This window comes from Trypanosoma cruzi, genomic scaffold (genome assembly GCF_000209065.1).
Source record: "Trypanosoma cruzi strain CL Brener 1047053516491 genomic scaffold, whole genome shotgun sequence".
NCBI lineage: Eukaryota > Euglenozoa > Kinetoplastea > Trypanosomatida > Trypanosomatidae > Trypanosoma > Trypanosoma cruzi.
In genome coordinates this window covers 22,573-44,762 of record NW_001849240.1, presented here as the reverse complement: position 1 = coordinate 44,762, position 22,190 = coordinate 22,573, and the positions used below count along the sequence as shown (strand labels likewise).

Below are 22,190 nucleotides of genomic sequence, written 5' to 3'. Positions count from 1 at the left end.
CAGCGTCATTGGATTTGACTTCACAAAGAAAAAGGCGTCCACCAACGGAAAGTTTTGAGCCACCGGTTTGTACAGCACCCGATACTCTATATTGATCTTCTTTTTAAATTTTTCCATTAACGGTAAAATACAGGGCTTGAGAGGGCACTCATGTGGATGCACTCTCAACGCACAGCGGTGTGGTGGAGCACCTTTTTCTAGTTTCAGCTCCCTGAATTTCGTTATTATTGCATTTACAAAGGCCTCACTTAAAAATGCAAACAAGGAATGATCTTCAAGGGCTTTTGATATGAGGTCGTCCTTGATGGCCAATACGAGTAAAATAAAATCATTCGGTGCCATTAACTCCGCCAACTTGCATAACGTTAATTCTGCAAGGTGGGAAGATACCAGTGCATTGTAAGGCATTTCGGAATCATCTTCTCCTCGTACTCGTACGACCTTTACAAGTTTGTGAGAAACGTGGTTACCTTCACACATTTTATCAGTCCCCAAAAAGTAATAGTTGGTATCCGGCAAGACCATTTTATTAACTGTACTTTCGCACGAGTCAATCCGATCTTTGTATGTGCCCCAATCAAAGATGTAGCGAAGAAGCGGTCCCACTTTATCCATTCGATCTTCCACCTTTTTCCAGTATCCCGCTTGCACAGTTGGCTCATTGCGATTCATACAAACGCACATCGCCTTTACATCTTCTTTCGCAGGACAATTCATTACGATTCGTACGGATCCTTTTTGTTTCTCCCATTCTATGAAGTTGCCCTCGTTCGGTGATGTCACCACAATCATGCCCCATCCCTTGCAAGGCAAACTATCAGGCGGTTCATGACCCGGTTTTGCCACGTCGTAGATAATATACCCCTCCACCCCACGATCAGAAAACTCGTCCAAAATATCCACGATACTAGACGCCTCACCGTATTTTTTCACGGTTTTGGCGGTCTTGTCAAACAGGAATTTTCTATCCGCAATAACGTACGCAACCATTGGGAGCTTCTCCGCATCGTAGTGCAGAAGCTGGTAGAGGAGGTACGAGCCGGCACCCATCGACTTCCCGATCCCGGGCGTCCCAATCAACACATGCTGCTTGGGGATATAGTCGGTCCCTTCGTAGGCGCTGAACAATCCGGTTAGATTGCCCTTGACGGTTTGCCACACTCGCTCCACCTCACAGTCCACATAGCAGTCACTAATATTCCTTCCATCATTTTTCCACGTGTATGGCCATTCATCGTCCGAGGTAAGCACCATCAGCCTGAGACGCGGTGCACCGGATTGCTCTACACCGTCATCCTTTTCGAGGGTTCGGCTAACTGCCTTGTACGTCCATGACTGCGGTGGTTTCCCCTCCCTCACCTCCATTCCCGTCCCCTCGCCGCCAGGGACTTCCACGACATGATGCCAACTCGCATTGTACACAGACTCGTACAATCCCTCCATTTCTATCGGTGCAATCGTCGTCGTTGGTTTCTTCGCCTCCTCAAGGGCTGCATCCAAAAAACTTTTGGTGATGTCATGAACACTTGCTTTTATCTCCGCAGAAGCTATTGACCACCCACGTAGAGTGCTTAAATGATTATATTCGAGCTCCTTTATATCTTTTTCCATATCCATTTCCTCCCGCACAGCCCTCTCGGCCCTCAAATAAGCATCTGTTTTCTTTATTTCGTTCAATACTCCCGCATCATGGATATACCTCGCGGGTTCCTTAAAAAACTCCTTCAGCAAAACTCTCCGATTGGTGTCTGCGACGCCTCTGCCGTCCAATTCCAGCGTAAGAAAATCATTCATCTTCTTTTTATAGAAGCGAGCTCTTCCTTGAAAAATTGCGTCTTCATTGCTGAGACTTAAGTTAAAGTTGATTTGTTGCTGGTCCCGCCTTGCCCTTTCTTCTTCCTCACGCCTTGCCCTTTCTTCTTCCTCACGCCTTGCTTTTTCTTTTCTCAGTACCTCAGTGAAGGCTGCGTTTAGCTTTCCCTTTGCAAGTGGAGCGACCGTATCCTTTCCTTCATGGTCCCTCCATTGCTCGAGAGAGACCACACCCTCGTGGTGAAGCCTGCGTACAGCTTCTTCCAAACCCGTTTCATCCCTTACAGTCCCCTCCATCCTCGCATAAGCACCTGTTGCCCGTATTTCATTCAATACTCCCGCATCGCGGATATGACTCGTGGGATCCTTGAAAAAATCCCTCAGTAAGACATTCCGATTGGCGCGCAAAATGCCTCTGCCGTCAAATTCCATCGCAAGAAAATCATTCAGCTTCATGTCCATGACGCGAACTCTTCCTCCAAACAGCAAATCTTCGATCTTAGCAGATAAGTTAAATATTATTTGTTGCTGGTCCCGCCTTGCCTTTTCTCCTGCCTCCCACCATTCTTCTCTCAGTACCTGAGTGAGTGCTCTGTTTAGTTTTTCCCTTGCAAGTGGAGCGACCGTATCCTTTCCTTCATGGTCCCTCCATTGCTCGAGAGAGTACACACCCTCGTGGTGAAGTTTATAAATAGCCTCCAATAGTTTTTTCCTTTCCTCCAGCTCTCTTTCCAGCTCTGGGTATGACGGCGATGCCTTTATTGTGTGTAATAACCCTTTCTTTTTGATAAACGTCTCGGGATTCTGAACAAAAATCCCCATCGTGGCGTTCCCATTTCTTTTCACAACCCACTCCTCGCCCAAGTTGCTCCGAAGGAAATCATTCAGCTTCATGTCGGTCCTGTTAGTGGTTCCACCCAGCAGGATGTCCTCTACGCTGCTGCTCATGGTCCACTGCGGTCGATACATTCCCTCCAATCTTCTGCGAGTCGTAGAGGAGTAATCTGTGTCACCCTCAAATTCCGACCTCGCTCTCCTCCGACCTCCCTGCGAGACATTGGACGATTGACTCTCCAAATTGCCGTAAAGTCCTTCCTCGGGCCTTCCAGACATTGTTTCTCCTTGCTTTCTTAGTTAGTTTGAGTTAGATCTAAACAATAGCCACCCAACGTGGAGAATGAGAAAAAGAAAGACAATAGGCACAGTCATGAATCGAGGCCACAACAAGCGACTCACCCACACAGTGTGACGGCGCAGTATTCGATGCACACCACATGCACGAGGACCGCCGCAACGACGGCGAGTGGATTTCATCCACCCAGCACAGTGTTGGTGAGAGCAAACAACAACAACGTGGTGTGCACGGAGGGTTCGCTCACGCACCCCGTTCGCTACGGTCCCGCACCCGTGTGGCACCGCCGTCACCGCACACACTCTGCAAGAGGACGTGGGCACATAAACGCTGACACACAGAAACACACACAAACAAAAGTGGGAGGAGTATTCGGTGCAGTAACAGCCACACGCAAGAACCCCAAATCATACACACCACAACAGCGATGCATCACGGTAATCCCCCACACAACAGAAAAGAGTGCAGCTTGCATGCTTTATGGAAAATATCTGCGGTGTGCATGGCAAAAGAGTGCCGTGACGCTGCCTTTCATATTGCATTCGCCATTCACGTATCACTTGGAAGAACGCAGCCACCACTCCTCCGTTCCACTCCCCGTGCTGCTCGTGTCGCTCCACTGGAGGAAGTTGTCACCGCACATCCCCATCACCGTGCATTGCGGAATACAAATCGACCACACGGCATGGGTGCGGTGCCACCCCGCCAATAAATCCCAGGATCTTCCCCACTGCCTTGTGTGGCACGGAGGGCTGCAGTATCATTATGCCTGCGAAAGGCTTTTTTTCCAAACAAGAACGCGGCCCCACCACACGCCCGTAAAAACGTTTGTTCCGTCGCACGCAAAGGACTGGAGCGGGAGAACAGCAGGAAAGGCAACACCGGCAACCATGAGCAGCCCGCACACGCCAACACACCGCTGCCCCGCATATCACCAAAAATAAAAAGACCAAAGAAACATGCCACATCCCAACTGCAAATCGCAGGTGCGGCTGTAGCACACACTCCCACCTCCTGGGCGTGTGCGGCCCCTCGCTGCTCGGCGCTCTAAGTGGAATCACCAAAAGCACCAATTCGGGAAAGTTCGACCACCGCCACAGCAGTCACGCTCCCCGTTTCTCACAAATGGCAAAGGCTTGCAGTGGCGCAGCGGACGGCGGCACGCACAGTCGTAGGGTAATGGACTGCCGCGGGAAGCACGCAACGGCGATGCGCCCCTCCTTTGGGAAGCCCAACAAAAAACATGTGTCGCGCAGTCCCCGTGAGCAACACACATTGAACCGTATTCAACTCCACTACTGTGGCCATCCGTACTCACAGCATGAGTGCGACAACGCAGGCCAGGAAGCACGAAATAACAGCACTCATCCCTCCCATAAAGGTCAGGCGGCGTCCGTGCTGCCTTCAACAATAATTCCACCCCACATCACCCCTCTGCATATCCGCAGCAAAAAGGTCCACACGGTGTACACTACATTAGGAGTTCCTACAGAGCAAACCGGATCATCAGAGTGCTGCCGTCTTCTCAATGTTGAGTAGAAGCTCTCTGATCCTTGTCGCCGCCAGCCTGCGGCATCATAGAGTGGCATTGCGTTCTCGGCATATCTCTCCATTTTCCCTCGCTGTCCCGACGCCGCAAATGAAGTGATGTCCCACAAGTGATTTCGATCGTTCCGAAGAACGTGACGTATCAGACGCGCTGAAACTGTGTGCGTGTGTTATTACGGGTGAGCGACACAATGCCCTCGCACATCCATGTACTCCGATCCTGCGCAACACCCCATTTGGTGGTGATGAAAGCGTTGGACACCGAACACGCACAAATCGCACAATGAATGCCTCTGGAGAACAAACCCCCCCATTAACGTCACCGCAGGCACCGTGACAACAAAAAGAAAACAAAAGAAAAACAACCTCTGCGCGTCCTCCCGCAAGAAGGTGAAGACACACACGCTTGTCCCCTTGGCCTCACCCCAACTCCTCAAAAGTTGATAGGTCCATGGCAGGAGGAATCACGCTACTCCCGCCTCGCTCCCTGTCACGAAGCATGGCATTGCGCATATCCAGTGCATCTGCTTCACCCACATACGTCCCTTTGGGGGCATTCGCCTCGGTAGTCACCAAACACGCGCCGCTAGAAAGTGTACTCCCAGTCTATGCTGCCTTGCCGCACAAACAAGTCCACAATTTACGCATTATGACTGCAGACACGTGCCCGTGGGAATTCCCGCCCTTTCCCTCACCTTGCAAAGTGCGTGCGCCATACAAATGCCGGTCATGGGGCAGACACACACAGGTGCCGATACCCGTGACAGTGCGTGAGGTACTCGCCGCAGAATGAGGTGCTGCAGGTCTCCGCTCACTGATCCAGATTGGCCACCCTGAATTCCACGATTACCGTGGGTTTGGCATCCCGATAGTTCGTCGTGACTCCCATGGTGGAGGAGTCCCAAGCAAGCAAGAACCAAAAGCCTGGACACTCTGTGGAGCCAAAAAGATAGAAAACACGGGCTGGCGCGGGCACAGCTAAGCGCCATGGGAGAAGCATCTCAGCTCATCCCATGGAAAACACTTCACCAACATCACTGCATCATTGGCCTCTTGCTTCGTGAGTGTGTCACTCCTCTCTTCACTCCGTGCCAGCCTCCGTTCAATTCCCCGCCCAGCAGTACTACGCGTCACACTGCGCTGCTTCCGCACAATCACGCTTCGCGGCCAATCATCGTGAAGTGCCTCTAACTGCAGTCGCATCCAGCCTCGAAAGCCCTCACACCCTCTTCCTCCCTCCTGTGTGTCGAGAGAAGACGCCTCTCTCGCGGTCTTCGCGTCCTCCCCAATAAAGCTCCGCAGTTGTGCCCAAACATCACCGGGTCTCTTGCCAAAAAGGAAACCGTGTGCGACGTGACCAATGTGAGCATACACAAATTTAAAAAACGGTTTATAGGCTCTGTGAAGTGCCCTGCGTGTGCCCGCATGTACGATGGGAGCACACACGGTGCAATTCTGGCGAGGTCATCGTTCCAGCTCGCATCTCCGCCAGGTGAGTCGTTGACGGCTCCATCCCGCTTCACGACAAGTCGAATAACAGTGCACACGTAAGTGCGTCGTGTTCTGCATTCACATGTGGTCCGCCTTTTGGGTCCAACGTCGTCAGGTGGTGGAAAGAGAAGAGTCGTATTGTCATTCTTCCATTTGCTGCTGCTCCCGCCTCATTTCCCGTAAGGAGCCACTGATCCCTCTCTCTTTGGCGATAAAGGGTCCTCACGCATGGGATGCATCCTGCCTCGTGTGACATGAGAAACAGCAGAGAGTCCCCAACGTTGCCAATGCGGGATTGACCGTCCAGTGCGGTGAATACAACACGCTGGATCTGTCGGAGGATCGTCGTGCACACTTCAGTCCGCCCGTGGCGGATACAATCCTCGGGCAGCCACACCTGTGCAGAACAGAACACCCTTTTGGAGAACGCCGAGCAGCTCCACCGACGTGTCGGAAAAACCCACAAAAAGAGGTCCGGTCAACCTGCGACACATTACCGTGCAACTTTAATACCTTGACATCGAGAAGAGCGTTTCTACCTGAGAGTGTTCGCCCGCATCGTTATCATCATCACTGCCCAAATCATCTCAACAGGCAACAATGGCATCGCTCTCGTATTGCTCATGCCCGTTGGCCTCCTCTACCCGCCGCCTCACGTCCGTATGAATGAAGTCTCGTCATGCACAGCGATGCGCCCCCTCGCTTCAGATAAATACCAATATTTTATGGTCACCAAGGTAGCAGTTCACTTCTCCCTCCACAGGCACACCTCATAGAGGACGTCCTTCTGTTCCCTTTGCCGAATCAACGCATCGCACCCAGTGGATAAGCCATGGTAGTTTCACCAAAAAACAAGTGTTCGATTCCCACAGCAGCGAATAGTCTGTGTGATATGGAACGCACAGTTTATTTTGCTAGTGCACCGCACCGTCGGCCGCCTCGCAACGGTGCAAAGATGTCATTGCCCCTGCCTGAGTGAGGCCTAGGCCCCACATTACACGTGCACACAGAGAAGCACACGGCGCATTTGAAAATATGTTAATATTTTTCACGGCACATCTATGGGAAGGAGCACCACCCCCGTATGCATGTTGGCAAAGCAATGGCCCCACAACGGCGGTGCTAAAAAAAAAAAACGCATCCAGAAAAAGAGGAAAAAAGAAGAAGAGTGTGGAACACCCACAAGAAATGATGGATAGCCCATTTAAAACTGGCAGCAAAGAAAAGGAAAAAAACAGCAGCAGCACTGGTGGTGACCATCATTTCCTTTTTTCTTCCCTTTACTCGCTAATAGCCCAAACACGTGGGGTTCAAAAGTCCCTTTCACACAAAATTGTGCGGCAGCTAGCCTCTCTCCAACCAGCCGCCTCAATACATCTAAAAGAGCACACAAGAAAACCACAAATAGCCATGGGGAAAAAAAGAGAGAAAAACAATAAAAGATCCCACGGCATTAGTACGGAGGCGGAGCGACACGCTTTTCGCACAATTAGTCGTAAAGTCGGCCAGAGCAAAAGAGATCCAGGCCCGAGCAAACTCGGACGTCATAGGCGGTCATTGTGCTCCTTTGAGACTTTTCAGCCGGCTCCTGTTCCACCCGAAGGAAGAGGGCTGACGGAATGTGATCCTCGCCGCAAAGAGTTACTGCATCGGGGGCCAAAGAAACAAATCCTCGCATATTGCGAATGTCAGGTGGGCCACACCACCGCATTTCCACGTCATTATCGCTCGGCTGCGCACGCGCGTCTCTTCACGTACCCCGTCGTTCCTCAAGAAGCCTTTCCGCAGGAGTCCTCAAATGCAGTAGACGCTTGAGAGCAACAGGCCAAGCCTCGCAATCGCTGCCAGTCTCACAAACCACTTCCAACGATTTCCCACCGCGAAGTAAAAGTGCGAATGCGCGGTGGTTGTTTGTTCCAAGGCTGGACGGAGCGATGTTTTGCGTGGGATCATGGCGGTGCGTCCCATTGCCAAAAACTGCCTCCTGGCGTGTTTTTGCCGGCTGTGCCTCGCCGCTGTAGTTCACAAATGAGGTTGTGGAGAGGCCGATGAGAACTTTTTCGATGTCACATATCCACGTGGTGACTAAAGGCCGTTTGCGATTTAACGGGAATCCCTGATGGTCCAGATCACAGTAATGAATACGTTTGCAGTCCTCCGAGAGAAAATATAGGCGTCTGCAAGCATTGCCCTTCCTCGGTATCTTTGTCACGCGGATCCCGTTGCGTAAGTAATTCAGCACCTGATCCACAACAGAACTGAGGTGGCGCTCCGTTGCCTCGGCGTCACGCAGTTTTTCATTTTTCTTTGCCACGTAATCATCAAGCATACGCTGTCGATACACCTCGAGTCCTCGTCCCAGCCTCTCCTTGCGGGCCTGTTCCTCTTCGGCGCCGGCCAAGTATGTCTGTTCCTCTTGCGCGAAGACCTCGTCAAACTGGCGTCGAATGATGCCCGTCTCCTCCGGGTTCACAGGAATGTCCTCAAGGGAAATGAGCCTCGGCAAATACTCCTCGATCGTTTTGGTGTCGGCAGCAAGAGCCCTCTCGGCGACGTCCTCCTTGGCTGTCGCCTGCTCACGCTTCTTCTTCCGCTCCTCGGCCAAGGGACGCACCTCTTCCGGGAATTTTGCATTCACTTCCTTAATCTGGTGGATCCACTGCCTCCGCTGGCGGCGCCGCTCCTCCCGGACGGTCTTTCGCACCGCCTCAATAGAATGCCGCTCCCGCATGACGGCCTCTCGCCCCTCGCCCCGTCAAGTTGAACCATCTCGAGTTGCTTCTTCTTCGTCTCAATGGCGCTCTGCCGCAGGCCGAGTTCCTGCTCCAGCTGCTGCGTCGCCTGCCGCAACCTCTCCGAGGCACTCTCCTCGTCCCGTTTCCTCGTTCGGATCTTCTCCACCGTATGCTCGCACTCCCAAATGCGGCCTTCGCGGTCGGCCTGCAGAGCACCGCTCTCCCGCTTTTTCGCCTCCAGAGCCCTCTCAATTTCATCCAACGTGGCCCCACCTCTCTGCTCAAGCTCTTTGGCCATCTTCTCCGCCTCATGCTTGGCGCGCTCGCAAAACACACTCAGCTGCCGTTCCCGCGCCTCCTCACGCTTGCTCTGAATGGCGTTGACGCGCTTCATCTCTTCCTCCTTTATGCTTGAAATGGGCCTGTTGGACTCATAGATGCAAGGCCTGTGGTCGTACGCGGTCCGGGCAATCATGAGTTCATCCCGCAACTCCATGATGTCCTGATCAAGACGCCACTTGTCAACGGCAAGATCCCTTGTGGCGGATCCAATTCCGGTCGAGACAATGGAACGATTCCTCCGCCCACACGGCATCCGAAAAGGCTTGAGTCAATAAAGCCGTCTCGGTAGAACCAGTGAGGCTATTGTTGCGGTTGCCTTTTTCCGTGTTGTACGCTCGGCGCAACAACTCACTGAGTTCTGACATGCCGAAGGGAATGCACAGACGACGGCGGCGAATGCTGGAGACAATTCCTACTGCCGACACCAGTGCTCGTTGAGCCCCTTCGTATTGTAGCTGCGCGGCGGCATCAATGCCACACAAAGCGGGCCGTTCGGCATCTCCCAAGGCGACAAATGTCATGGAGTTTGCATCCATATAATCTGCAAACTCCGCCTCACCATCATCGCGGTAAAGCTGAAGAACGACGGTGTTGGGCAAATACGAGGGCATTGCCTCCAGCTCAGGCGTTGGCTGCTTTTCACACAGCACGGGAAAAAATCATTTCTCATAGTTTTTGACGATAGTGTCCATCGCCGCTCGAGCGTCGCCGGCCAATGAGACACGAATTCGCGCCGCCATTCGCACACGAGGTCCCTCCTTCACGGAGCCCATAATAGCTCCGAGCTCGTTGTCGGCGTCAAGAAGGTCTGCGCGGTGCTGTGTTGGCCCAATGACGTGGCATGAGAGGGCAAAAATGCCCTTTTTGGCGCCCGGCCGAATAAATTCGGTGATGGCTCAAGCAGCACATCCTTCTCCAGCTGCAGAGCCGTACATGAGCTGTCGCCTTGGTGAAGAACGCACGCCGTAGCTGAAGACCACCATGTTCTGGCATTCCTGAGTAAAGTTGGGGGCGGCAGTGGCACACAATTTTCGGAAGAGTGTACTTGCGGCCGGCACGTCCAACGCCACATCGACGTCAAACAAGGCCTCAGCAACCGCAAATCCGGCATCCCTCAGGGACTGGGGGCGATACAACTGCACCGTGTTGCCGTCCACCCGTACTGTCGCGGGGAGCTGCGAGGACGGCGTCGTGGTTTGGTGGGAGCAGAAACGGCTTTCGCCTCCATTGGGAGAATATCACATTGAATGCTGAACTTTGTGTTTGTTGCATGCACACACAGGAGGGTCAAAGACAGAAAGAAAGAAAAGAGGAGAGACCGAGAGTTAAACAACACTTAATAATCCTCTGGGCCGCTGGCCGGATCCTGAAGTTATCTATGGAAACCAAACAAGTTAGGAAAAAAGGTTCGTTAGTTAATTGCTTCAATGTTTTATTCTCATTCAATATACAGAATTCTGTGGACCACCAGCATGGTCCTTTGTCCTCAGTTAGGATCTGAAGTATTTATTACTTACGAAGTGGCAGACTTTGGGATCCTCCAACCACAAGACCCCGCCGCGTGGTGGGAATCAAGGGGATGGGTGGGATGGCAAAATAAAATTAAAAATATTATCCGGCCTCTATCGGCTCCCCGCCCCTACAAAGTCGCGTTCTTCCCAAAAGATTCATACGGTAGAAAATATCAAAGAATGCATTCATTTATCAGGATAAACATACATTAATTATGTTAGCCAGCTCTCCCGCGATCATTCTTTTCACAAGCTCCTATAAAAAATACATCAGCCTGCATACTTTTCCGCTCATTTTCTTTTTTCGCATTTTATACAACATCATAACCAACGAGAAAAACAGGCACGCCCTCCCACACAGTCATCGGGGAGCAGGAGAGAGAGTCATTGCAGGCACCCGCACAGAAATAGAAACAACGCACAGAAAAACAGCGAAAACGCCGTTGCGGAGTCCGATGGGTGGCTGTGGTGCGCAGCAGCAGTGGCCCCACGCCCTCCCTCATCGACAAGCAACGCACAAGTCCAAATTTCATTTATTGAAAGCCACAGAAGGGCGTTATCGTTTTTTGTCCCTAAGTTTTTCCCAAATAAATTCAATGCTCCACACAACAGCCAACATCGCAGAACACGTCCTCGTTACTGAGTAAAAATCTAAATAATAACCCCGAAATCCGGAGAGGGCGCTGCAGCGGCGAACGTGCAACACACACCCGTGACACAGTCGCCCTGGGCTAGCGCGATACCTCGATAATCCGTTCTTGACAAAATCGATAAAAATAAAATAACAAAAGCAACGACTCAATCAACCAAGCATCCGATAAATAATAATAATAAAGAAGTAAACACATTGCCAAAAGCACCTACGTTATACCGCATCCATGAGGAGCCTCGTACACTCTCGCCACGTGGAGGTACTATTTGGGCAGACACTTTCCAACTCGAGGTAAAACTGCGCCCACATTCTTGAGCAGCACAAATTCATTACTTCTCCGGCGTAGCACAACCAATTTTGCAGCTCGCACTGGACGCACGGTCAAAAAGGCTCAGTGCGTCTGAGCGGGTGTCACCGGCCAGAGGCTGTGATGGCGGCGCGGGTGGTCGGTACGACGACGCAACGGTGGTGCCTGAGGCGTACGACGATGAAGTCATTTCGTGGGGCTTCTGCGTCTCTTCGTCGCTCTCCTCGCCATCGCGCAGCAGCGCCTCCAGTCCGCCACGCCGCGGCTCACGCAGCTCCTGCCAGTGGCGGTCCTCCGCGTACCACACAACGACGCTGTACACAGTGGCCGCAAGCAGCACAGTGGTCAGCAGCAGCACGATAGCCGCGTACGCCCTCGCACCGCCGTCGCTCGGCGCAAGGTGGTTGGCCGCGCTGATCACGCACAGCGCCGCAAGAAGCACAAAGCCCGCAGTCTGTACCACCGTCAGGAAGGCCGAGCGCATCATGTTCGTGAAGGCAACCACGCCCGCGCCCGCAAGCAGCACAGCCGCCATGCAGAAGTACTGGACGTGGCAGCCTCCCACGGGCGGGTGCACAGCAGCAATCAGGCCCATCACACAGAACACCGACAGCTGGAACACGCACCAGTACACGCGGCTGCCCCTCATGTTCGTCAGCATGCCGCCGTACATCCGCTGCTGCGCCGCGGGGTGCCAATACCCGACGGGGTACAGCAGGCGCTCGTGCAGCGGCTTCCTCGAAAACTGCCAGTACCTCGTGAAGCTCGCGCCCACGTGGCGGGCAATCAAGTAGCACACACCAGCAGGGAACGCCACACCGTACAGCACGCCAACGACACCAATCACACGGTGATGCCCGCGGGCGCCGGGCATCGCCAGTGCACGCACCGAGCCGAAGAAGATGCCGAGGTGCATCGCGTGCGCCACAACGTACGTCAGGCTCGGGAAGCGCATCGCCGCCCACGCACTCGCCGCGTCCACGCCGCGCCACCGCTGGAAGGCCGCCGTCACACCGCAGTGCACGCACCCAAACACAGCGGCCAGCAGCGCGTTGCCCACCACCATCCACAGCGGGTCAAGGGCAGCGAACACCGACAGGAAGTGCGGCAGCGCAACGGTGCTCGCACGCTCCTGCGCCGAGGCGCACGACATCCTCGCAAACACGCCGAGCGCCTGCATCTCCAGGATGGAGCCCAGCCCGCCGGTCACCACCACGGCAACAGCCGCCGCACCCGCAACAACGCCGGTGATCGCCGAGAGGGCGCTGGCAGCGGCGGGCAGCGTGTTCGACCTGATAGTGAAGGACCCAAGCAGCACACCCTTGCAGCCGCCGGACACCGCCGCAGCGTCGCAGCGAATGACTATCGTCTCGTCGGCAGCAATGAAGTAACCGCGGTGCACGGGCACAGCCAGCTCCAGGACGGTGGACGGATTCGTCGCGTCGAGCACCCACGTCGCGTTGCTCAGCATCGCTCCCCACGGACCGCCAAACCCGCGCGGCTGCGCCGTCGACACCGGCACGAAGCTCAGGTGCGTGCCGAGCTGCGGGTCGCTTGCCCACCGAAACGGCGGCGGCAGCGCCACCATCAGCCGCGTCGGGACGACGCTCCCACCGCCGCGAATGTCGTTCTGCGTCAGACTCCCACCAGCCGCCGTCGTCGTCACGGCGAGCGTCGGGCACGCCACGTCGCTCCACCACAGCGTGCTGCTCACCGACGCCGTCGGACTCCGCGTGGGGGACAGCGTCACCGTCTCCGTCACCTGCAGTGTCTCCGTCGGCCCGTACTGCGTCGGACTGTAGCGCGTCGCGCTCATGCTCGGCGTCGGTGCCGGCGTCGGGCTGTGCGTCTCCGTCAGCGTCGCCGTGTGGCTCAGCGGCGGCATAGCGGGCGTGCGGTTGCATCCGTCCACGCGCGGCATGTACACAGGCAGGCAGTCGCGCCCGTACCCGCCCTCAGCACAGCGGCAGCCGCACGACCTCGACATCGCCCTCGTCGCAGCTGCAAAGCAGTGCACGTCGGCGTCGCACACGCCACACGCCACGGGGCGGAATTCCCCAATGATGCCGGCGGACCTGTAGTTGATCGGCTGCAGCACCTGCCCGTTGAGCGTTAGGCACCCCACAACAAACTTCCGGCCGGCGCCTCCGAGGGCAACGGTGCCGTCCATCACAACGGACCCACTTCCAGCGTTCCCGTGGAGCGTCAGCGTGCTCTGCACGAGATCCACACTGCGCGGGTACGACGGCACAGACAGAAGCCTGCCGCGGATGCTGTTGCCGCGCACCGACAGCCACGACCCGGAAACAAAAAACGCCGACCCCCGCAGCACCAGCAGCGCGCCATCCGTCAGCGCACCGGCGTTGTCGTTCACCACGACGGCGGACGCGTTAGCCATCACCCCGCTGTCGAACACCAACCCATGCGCGGCGTACGCCTGGCTCCCCGACACGCGCAGCACAGCGCCCCCCGACGCAACCACGCGCGCACTCGCGTACAACGCAACGTCGCCACCGAGCACAGCCGCGTCCAGCGCGACACCGCCACCGACAAGCTCCAGCACAGCGCCATCCACCACCACCGTCCGCCCACCAGTCATCACGGTCACAAGGGCCACGCCGGACACAACCAGCACGGACCGCACGAGCCGCAGGCCCGACAGCACCAGCACCGGTGCGTACGGCGAGGACTGCGAGCCGGGAAGATACACAAGCGGCGTCGGCCTCGCGGCAACCAGCAGGGAGTCCGTCACCGTCAGCACAGACCCCGCGGGATACGTGCCGGTCAGCACAAGCGCACCGTTCAGCGCCTCCACGTCGCACACGGACAGCTCCACCGACCCGCTCTCGTCGCTCCCCGCCGCCCCCGCACCGCGCAACGCTCCTCCGCCCATCACGTACAGCACAGCACCGTTCAGCAGCGACACGTTCTGCACAACGATCCGCACGCCATCCCGCGCCATCCACGGCACGTAGAGCACAGGACTCACGCCGTCCAGCACAACGTGGCGCAGCGTCACCTCGCTCGCACCGGCAGGCACAACGAACGCCGACTGCAGCGTCACGCCCTCGCGGAAAAACACACTCGACGCAGTGCCCACGGCAGGCGGCAGTGCGGGAGCTCCCACAGGTACGCACGCCTCGCCGTACCCGCCGCTGCCACACGCGCACACGCACACACCGTTCCTCATGCTCACCGACGCCGTCCCGGGCGCGTAGCAGTAAGTGTCCCTGTCGCAGGCGTCGCACCCAACAACGTCGATGCTCCCAGCGTCGCCAAAACCAGCCGCTGCGTACTCCTCCGCCGTCGACAGGACAATTCCACCAGCGTCGTTGCACGCCACCCTCAAATGCGCCCCAGCCGCAAGCGACAGGCTCAGCGACAGCATCCGCGACAGCAGCGCTCGGTTGCGCACAAAGCTCAGCGTGCTCCCAGCAGCGGTCACGACGCCAGCCGCGTAGAGCATCTCCCTCGAGACGCCGTCGTGCACGTTGCCCTTCGCCAGCAGCATCGACCCGCCAGCCAGGCTCACCGTCGAATAAAACGCCACCGCGTAGTCCTCCGTCAACAAAAAGTCGTTCCGCACAAGCGCCACAGCGGAGCCCGACACGCTCACAGCCCCACCCACAGACACCGCGTGCTTGCACAGCAGGAAGTCGCTGTCAACAAACGCCACCACGGAGCCGCCACTGGCCGCAACGCCGCCCTCCACCGACACGCACAGCCCCAGCGCCGTCTGCACCGACAGCCCGTCCACGTACAGCGCACCGCGCGACGACAGCGCCACGCCGCCAACCAACAACACGCCAACAGCGTCACCGAACACAGCCGCCACATGCGTGCGCGCAATGGTCAGCACGCTCCCAGTCAGATTCACGCTGTGCAGCACGAGGCACGCGGAAGCGTCGCCAAGGTCGTATTCGCCGCGGTACGCAACGCACTTCTCAGCGATCAGTACCGAGTCCACCAGAGTGACGCGCGAGCCCGGCGGAAATCGGTTCGCCACCACCACGCCGCCGCCGGAGCACGACTCAAGCCCGCTGATCAACACATCAACGCGCTGTCCAGCAGGCGGGTCGGACCGCCACCCAACAACGTACAGGCTCGCTCCGCCCGCAAACGTGCAGTTCACCAGCGTCACGTTGCGCACGCTCCCCGACATCGACTCCACGTCCACCAAGACGTCCGCCGCAAAGGTCACGCCAACGTAGCACAACACCGACGTCCCGAAAACGGCGTTCACCTCCACACCCACACGCACGTCCCGCACGCACAAGTCGACGCCGTCGGTGCTTGGTGGCTCGGGAACAGCAACGGGCAGGCACGCATCGCCGTGGCCGCCCTCAGCGCACGTGCAGGCGCAGCCATCACTCGAGGCCGTCGTCGTGTACGCGGGGAAGCACGACGCCGCAAGTGCGCATGGATCACTGCATGTCAAAATGGTGGCATTGTACACGGGCGGGATGTCGTAACTAGCCCCCTCCTCGCCGTTCACAGTGTTGCACGCAGCCACAATCGCTCCGTTTGTGATATCGCGGGGCCCGGTGAATATCCGCAGAACTGTCGGCGTGCCAGCGCTGGACATGAATCGGTTGCCGGACACTGACACCGTGGAGTCACGGAGATTCACCGTGGGGTTCAGAAAGAGAAAAGCTGCCGATGGGGATTCACGGCAGAGGTTGCCGCTCACCTGCAGCCAGGAGTTGTAGTAGATAGGGAAACTGGATCTTGAGTAAAACACAGCCAAGCTTCCCTGCATGTCGTTTCCCCGAAAAACGACCGCTGAAAAAGACTCCACACGTAATGCCCACAGAAAAAACATGAAGTACTCCAGCTGCCTCGACACAACGTTGCCTCGGATCACCACAGCAGAATTGTTCAGTACACTCAGTGACGAAGATTGGCTATTCCCCTCAAGATGTATCAGCGTGCTGTTACCGCCAGCCATATGAAACGTGTTGCCCACCACCGCAAACAGGGAGTGCCACGACACCCTCAGCGCATATTCAACAATATGAATGGCGTTTGAAGATGCCGCCACGCTCTGAAACACATTGCCAGTGAACACCACCGCGGAGTCGTTGCTGATCACCAGCTCATTCATCGAGACACACGACGGCCTGTAAATGCCCAAACCCAACCGAGGGATCAGCCTCGTGACAGTGAAGCGATTCCCGCTGATCGCGATGTTCGTGTGCGGTGGAAACACACCCTCCGGGCTGAGCAGCGCGTCACTAAATGTGTTGCCGGTGACGACGATGTTCAGCGACCCAACAGCGGCGTACGCGTTGCCCAACAACACCAGCACGGCACCGTCCCTCCACGTGCATCCATCGAACATGACATTCACCACGTCGCCCGTCATCGCCCCGACCAGCACAGTCAGGCTCATGCGGCCCCCGCTGAACGTCACGTTGCGGTAGCACAGCCACGACAGCCCGCCGCCCACAGCCTGCACCACCTCGGGGTACACCATGTCGCTGATGCACTCACCAACCGGTGGTGGCGGTGGCGTGGGTGGTGGCGGTAGTGGTAGTGGTGTTGTTGGTGGCGGGCCAGCAGGCACAGGCGCCGGGACGCACACATCGCCGTGCCCTCCAGCAGCGCACTGGCACTTGCAGTCAACGACCGCCGTCGTCAGCGGAGCAAAGCAGTCGCCGTCCTTCGTGCACTCCCCGCACCCTGCAACCGTCGTCGCGTTGGTGATGCCGTGGAGCGCCAGTTCAGCCGCCGTCGTCACCACACGTCCCGCGACCGTCAGACATCCAGCAACGAAACGGTAGCCGGCGTCAGCCTGCGATAGCAGAGGCACCGACAACCCCGTCGAGCCCATCTTGCAGCCCGTCAGCGTCACCACACTGCTGCCGTCGATGTTCACAAAAGCGGAGCCAGTGTCGTAGAGCATCGCACCCACTCCCACGTCGTTGTCGCGCCAGTCCAGCCAGCTTGACTCCCGGACATTCCACAATTCTTCATTACGGATGACGTAGCACAGAGAGCCGCTGTTCCCCACCACGCGCAACACGCTGTGATCCGACACGCCGAATCCGTAGTACTGGCACAAGAGGCTCGTCCCGGAGGACATCTTATTGTTGAGCAGCGCAAAAACAGAGCGGTCACTTACACTCAGCCTGTGTATGTAAAACATGTGCGTGTATTTATCAAAGCTGCAGTACCGCGCGTACAGCGAGCTGCCACCCACCAGCTTCAGCGTCCCGGTAGAGTGCAAACCAAACCCGCGTTGCCTCAATGCACGCGCCTTGACGTTGCTGACCAACAGCGAGGACGCAGCCAAAACAATTTTCCGCAACATCACGACGCTCAATGTGGTAATCCTAGTGTCCGGCAGCTGGACCTCAAAGGCCTGCACCGCGTCAACCTCCGTGACGACGATGTCGCAGTGCTGCGGGAAGGCAAGTGCAAACAAAATAACAGAGGACCGCATCACCGTCTGGCTCACGCGGATCAGGACGCCGGATGACTCCGCCGCCAAAGCACCCCCAACAAACTGCAGCGCGGCACCGTCAAGGAACGTGCACCCAATGAACGTGATGTTGATGGAGAGATGCAGCGGCATACTGTCGAAGGAGAACGTCAGCACAGCACCCACGCCGCTGAATGTCACACCCACGTAGCAGTGGTGCGTCTTCCACATGTTCAGCGTGATTTTCGTCAGCGTCTGGTTCACCACGCAGCTCGTGTCGCCGTCGACGGCTCTCTCCGGCAAGGGCGGCACAACCGTTTCGGGCACCTCAAAGGGAAGACACGACACGCCATGCCATCCGTCCTTGCAGCTACACGAGCACGAGCCGCGGTCCACCAACTCCGTCCCGGGAATGTAGCACGCCGCGTCGTCGTTGCATGTGCCACACCTGAACACCACCACGCCCTCCGGAAACACACCGTCGTACGACACCTCCACATCGCCCTGCAGGTTGCATCCAACCACAAACTTCGCGGGTGATGTCACAATCGTGCCCCGTGGAAGAAGTTTCGCAAAGGAATAACTATCGTCTACCTGACGGTTGTTTGCAAGCACCACGGCGGTGCCGCTTTCTGACAGCTGTATTTTGTGCTGGTGACGCGATATACCTATTATTGAGGCGGCACCTACGTTGTTGCCCGTCACACGCCACTGTGCACCACCCCGAAGTGTCACCGAGCCGTAAAAATACACCAGCGTGGGATCAAAAAACTCCGTATCGCCAACAAACGTGCAGTCCGCCACTCGCAGGAGCCCCGCGGAGCTCACAACTGTATCCCCAAAAAAATGAACGCCCTTGGCCGCGTTCATCGTGTTGTTCTTCACGTCAAAGTAGCCGCCGTTCTTCAAATCCACGGAGTGAAAGTAAAGGGCAGACCGCGAGCTGTAAGCATCCTTCTCTATTGTCCGCAGCGTATTTCCCCTCACAATGATCCCGCCACCATCAACGACAACAGCATTGGTGAAATAAACTGCGTACCGATTCCCCTCGATGCGGTTTTCAAGTAGCATCAGCGTCGAGTTCGTACCAAAAGAAAATTCCGGAAATGCAATGGTGTGGCTCCACTTCGACACAAACGTACTGCCCGCCACCAGTATCTGGGAACTCGCGCCAAAAACACCCCTGAACTCCAACTCACCAGAATCCAGCATCGAGGATGTCACGTTCACGTGCACGCGCGCACCACTCCCCTTGATCGACAGGCCCATGAGGACGCACTGCAGCAGCGTGATGTTGAGTATCTGTTGTGGTGCGTCGAAGCTCCACAGGTCCAGCACGATCGCGGCGGTGAAGGTCACGTTGACGAAGCACAGACCACGCACACCGGGATCAGGATAGTCCACGGAGCGGATGCTGCCACCGTGCACGCAGCGGACCTCCGTGTCCTTCGCATCGGGGAGCGGGAGCGGCCCAAGGCAGTCCGGAACCACAGCTGGTAGACAAGTGTCACCGTAGCCGCCAGCAGCGCACACACACTCACAGCCGCTGATGCTGCTCGTCCTCGCCGCAAAGCACACGGCGTCCACCGTGCACGCACCACAGTCCAACACCGTCACGGGTGCTCCAATATTAAGGTCTTCTCCGTAATCCGTCACAGGAGAGCCCCTTGCCTCGTTGCACATGCCGTAGATGATCGGGCGCGAGTCGGATGGTGGTAACCAGTTGCTTGTCATACGCGTAATGGTCGACGAGTACGAGCCATACTCGAAGTTGTTGTCAAGTATCGACCACACACTCCGATCGCGAAACGCCACGCCGTCGTATTTGGCCACGTACACAACGTAGGAGGTGCGGAACTCGTTGTCGCGATGCACCAGCCAGCTGCCGCCAGTCACGGTCAGCGTGTTTGCCATGAGCATGGCAAAGCTGAGACGGAAAGTGCTGGACACAATCTGCAGCACGCTACCGCCATCCACCGCAACGTCCCCAAACACACACGTGCCTTTGTAGAAGCCAATGCTCGGTACACTCCATGAGCTGTTCTGTATGGAGAACACGGAGCCGTCGCTGACACGCAGGTCCGACGCAAGGGCGTACATCACGTGCATCTGCGTATTGACAGCGCAGTTGTCCATGTAGAAGACGCTGGACAGGTTCACGACGAGGCCGCGCTCCACAAGGATCGCAGCGCACGAACCCCCGCCACACGCCAGCGTAGACCGCGTCATGACAAACCGCGTCGACAGCAGACGGACGCCGTCCAGGACAAGCGCGGGGCCGTGCCGGGATCCTGCGTGGCCAGGGGTAGTCTGCACGTACTGCGACCCGCCAACCGTCGCACGCAGCGTTGAGTTCGTCAGCAGCACACTCGAGTGCTGCGGCATCGCGCCATGCAGCACGATCGTGCCCTCCAGCGACGTCAAATTCGGCATGTTGACGAGGGCGTGCGGCATCAGGCGCGCCGTGCTCTCGCTGAGGCCACCAATCCGCAGCTGCGCGCCGCCCGCAAGCACGCAGTGGCGCAGCGTCACGTTCAGCGCGTCAGCGAACGCGTCCATCAAGCGCAGGTCCACCGCCACAGTGATCGGCCCGCTGAACACCACCGAGTCGAAGCACGCCGTCGCACGCCCGCCGCCAACCGTCACTGACTCCGTCAGCGTCACGCCACTCACGCAATCCTGCGCACCGCCACCACCGCCGCCGGACCTCGCAGCCGGCACGTCAAACGGCAGGCACGTCTCGCCCAAGCCGCCAGCAAGGCAGCTGCACACGCAGTCAGAGAACGACGCCGTCAGCGCATCAAAGCACGCCAGCGCAGCCGCACAGCCGTCGCAGGGCAACACGCTCACGGAGGGCAGGCCGGCAGAGCGGTAGTCGCCGCCGCCCTGCAGCACCTGGCCGCCAGCACGGTTGCACTGCACCGACACAACGCCGCTCGTGATCGCCAGACCAGAGACAAGCGTCGCGCCGGTGGCAGCGCAGCGCGCAATCGACACGGTGCCGCCGCTCAGCGTAACCCCCGACAGCGATGCCACCGACGATGCCTCGCCCACCGCCCACACGTCGCGCAGGTCCAGCCACCCGCCGTCACCGATCGTCCCACCGTCGCAGCGCACCAGCGACGACGCAACAGACCCCTCGACGCCCACGAAGCGCAGCACCGAGTCGGACACCGCGAGGCGCTCGCCAAGCACAAGGCCGCCGCCGCTGCTCACAACCGACACGTTCGTCACGGAGAACACCGAGTGGCTCCGCAGACTGAGAATCGACGAGGACGCCACACGCATCGCGGACGCGGTCGGACCGCCCAACGCCTCCAGCGACACGCCGTCAAGCACCACCGCACTCGACAGCAGGTCCACGCCGCCGCCAACGTACACCGCCGACCCACCCGCATGCAACGACCTCAGCACAGTGTTGCTCACACGCAGCTGCGACTGCAACAGCGACGTCGCGTGCAGCACAAGCGGCGACGCCACCGCGTCCGTCAGTCCACTCAGCTGCGAGTAGCGCATCGGTCCAGGCGTCACAATCGTCGAGTCACGGACCGTCACGTTCGTGTGTGCCGGCAGGTTGTGCACAAACACAAGCGAGCAGTAGCTCCCGGACAGCCCGCTCACGCTCACCTCCAGGCTCCGGTCACTCGTCGGCTCGCCGCTGTAGCCCCGCACGTAGATCTGCGCACCGCCGTCGCACACGCAGTTCCTCAAGTCGATGCGCAGCGCGCCGGGAAGCATCGCCGCAACGTCAAACACCACAGCCACGCCGTTCGTGATGTACACGCCGTCCATCAGCACCGTTTCCACGGCGCGGCCAACCGTGATGGCTCTGTCCACCGTGCCGCCCCGCAGTCGCAACACCACCGCATGCACCGCGGGCATCCACGCAGCAGCAGCAACAAGCGCCAACAGAACAAGCAGCGCCACACGCACAGCCGCAATGGCCATGCGCAACACACGGTGCCGGCTGCGCGGACACGCACCCACCGCACACCACATCCACCAACCCAAACAAGTATCAGCAGGGCTCTCGTGGTGTGTCGCACTCGACCCGTCGACCATTCCTCCTGTCTAGCAAATCCTTTTATACAGATGTAAAATCTAGTGATACGATTCCGATAAATCGATATCCCAATACTACTAGTCCTAATACGGCAATTAATTCCTAACACCTTGAAACGATAGTTGTGCTGGTAAAGCAAAAGTAACTCTAACTGCACGGTCAGAAAAGGAAGA

The 22,190-nt window shown here is 57.4% G+C and overlaps 2 protein-coding genes and 3 pseudogenes across 2 annotated transcripts, besides 4 other annotated features; all 5 read right to left on the bottom strand.

The window, feature by feature from the left end:
* On the bottom strand, positions 1-2,274 carry Tc00.1047053506393.189 (retrotransposon hot spot (RHS) protein, putative; the record flags this gene model as incomplete). The annotated part of the gene is made up of 1 exon (XM_810044.1): positions 1-2,274. A coding segment is annotated over one exon (2,274 nt), but the record flags the coding sequence as incomplete, so codon positions are not given.
* Positions 1-22,190: part of a sequence feature (areas not merged during assembly with more than two copies in the genome that could not be assigned to a particular haplotype) that runs on past the window's edge.
* Positions 4,913-5,383, bottom strand: Tc00.1047053506393.166 (annotated as a pseudogene).
* Positions 5,526-6,554, bottom strand: Tc00.1047053506393.143 (annotated as a pseudogene).
* Tc00.1047053506393.120 lies at positions 7,436-10,288 on the bottom strand (annotated as a pseudogene).
* Positions 10,399-10,829: a mobile genetic element.
* Positions 10,654-10,675: a sequence feature (AT_rich).
* On the bottom strand, positions 11,553-22,016 carry Tc00.1047053506393.90 (dispersed gene family protein 1 (DGF-1), putative; the record flags this gene model as incomplete). The annotated part of the gene is made up of 1 exon (XM_810043.1): positions 11,553-22,016. One exon carries the CDS (start codon positions 22,014-22,016, stop codon positions 11,553-11,555), a length of 10,464 nt encoding a protein of 3,487 aa, XP_815136.1.
* Positions 17,029-17,084: a microsatellite.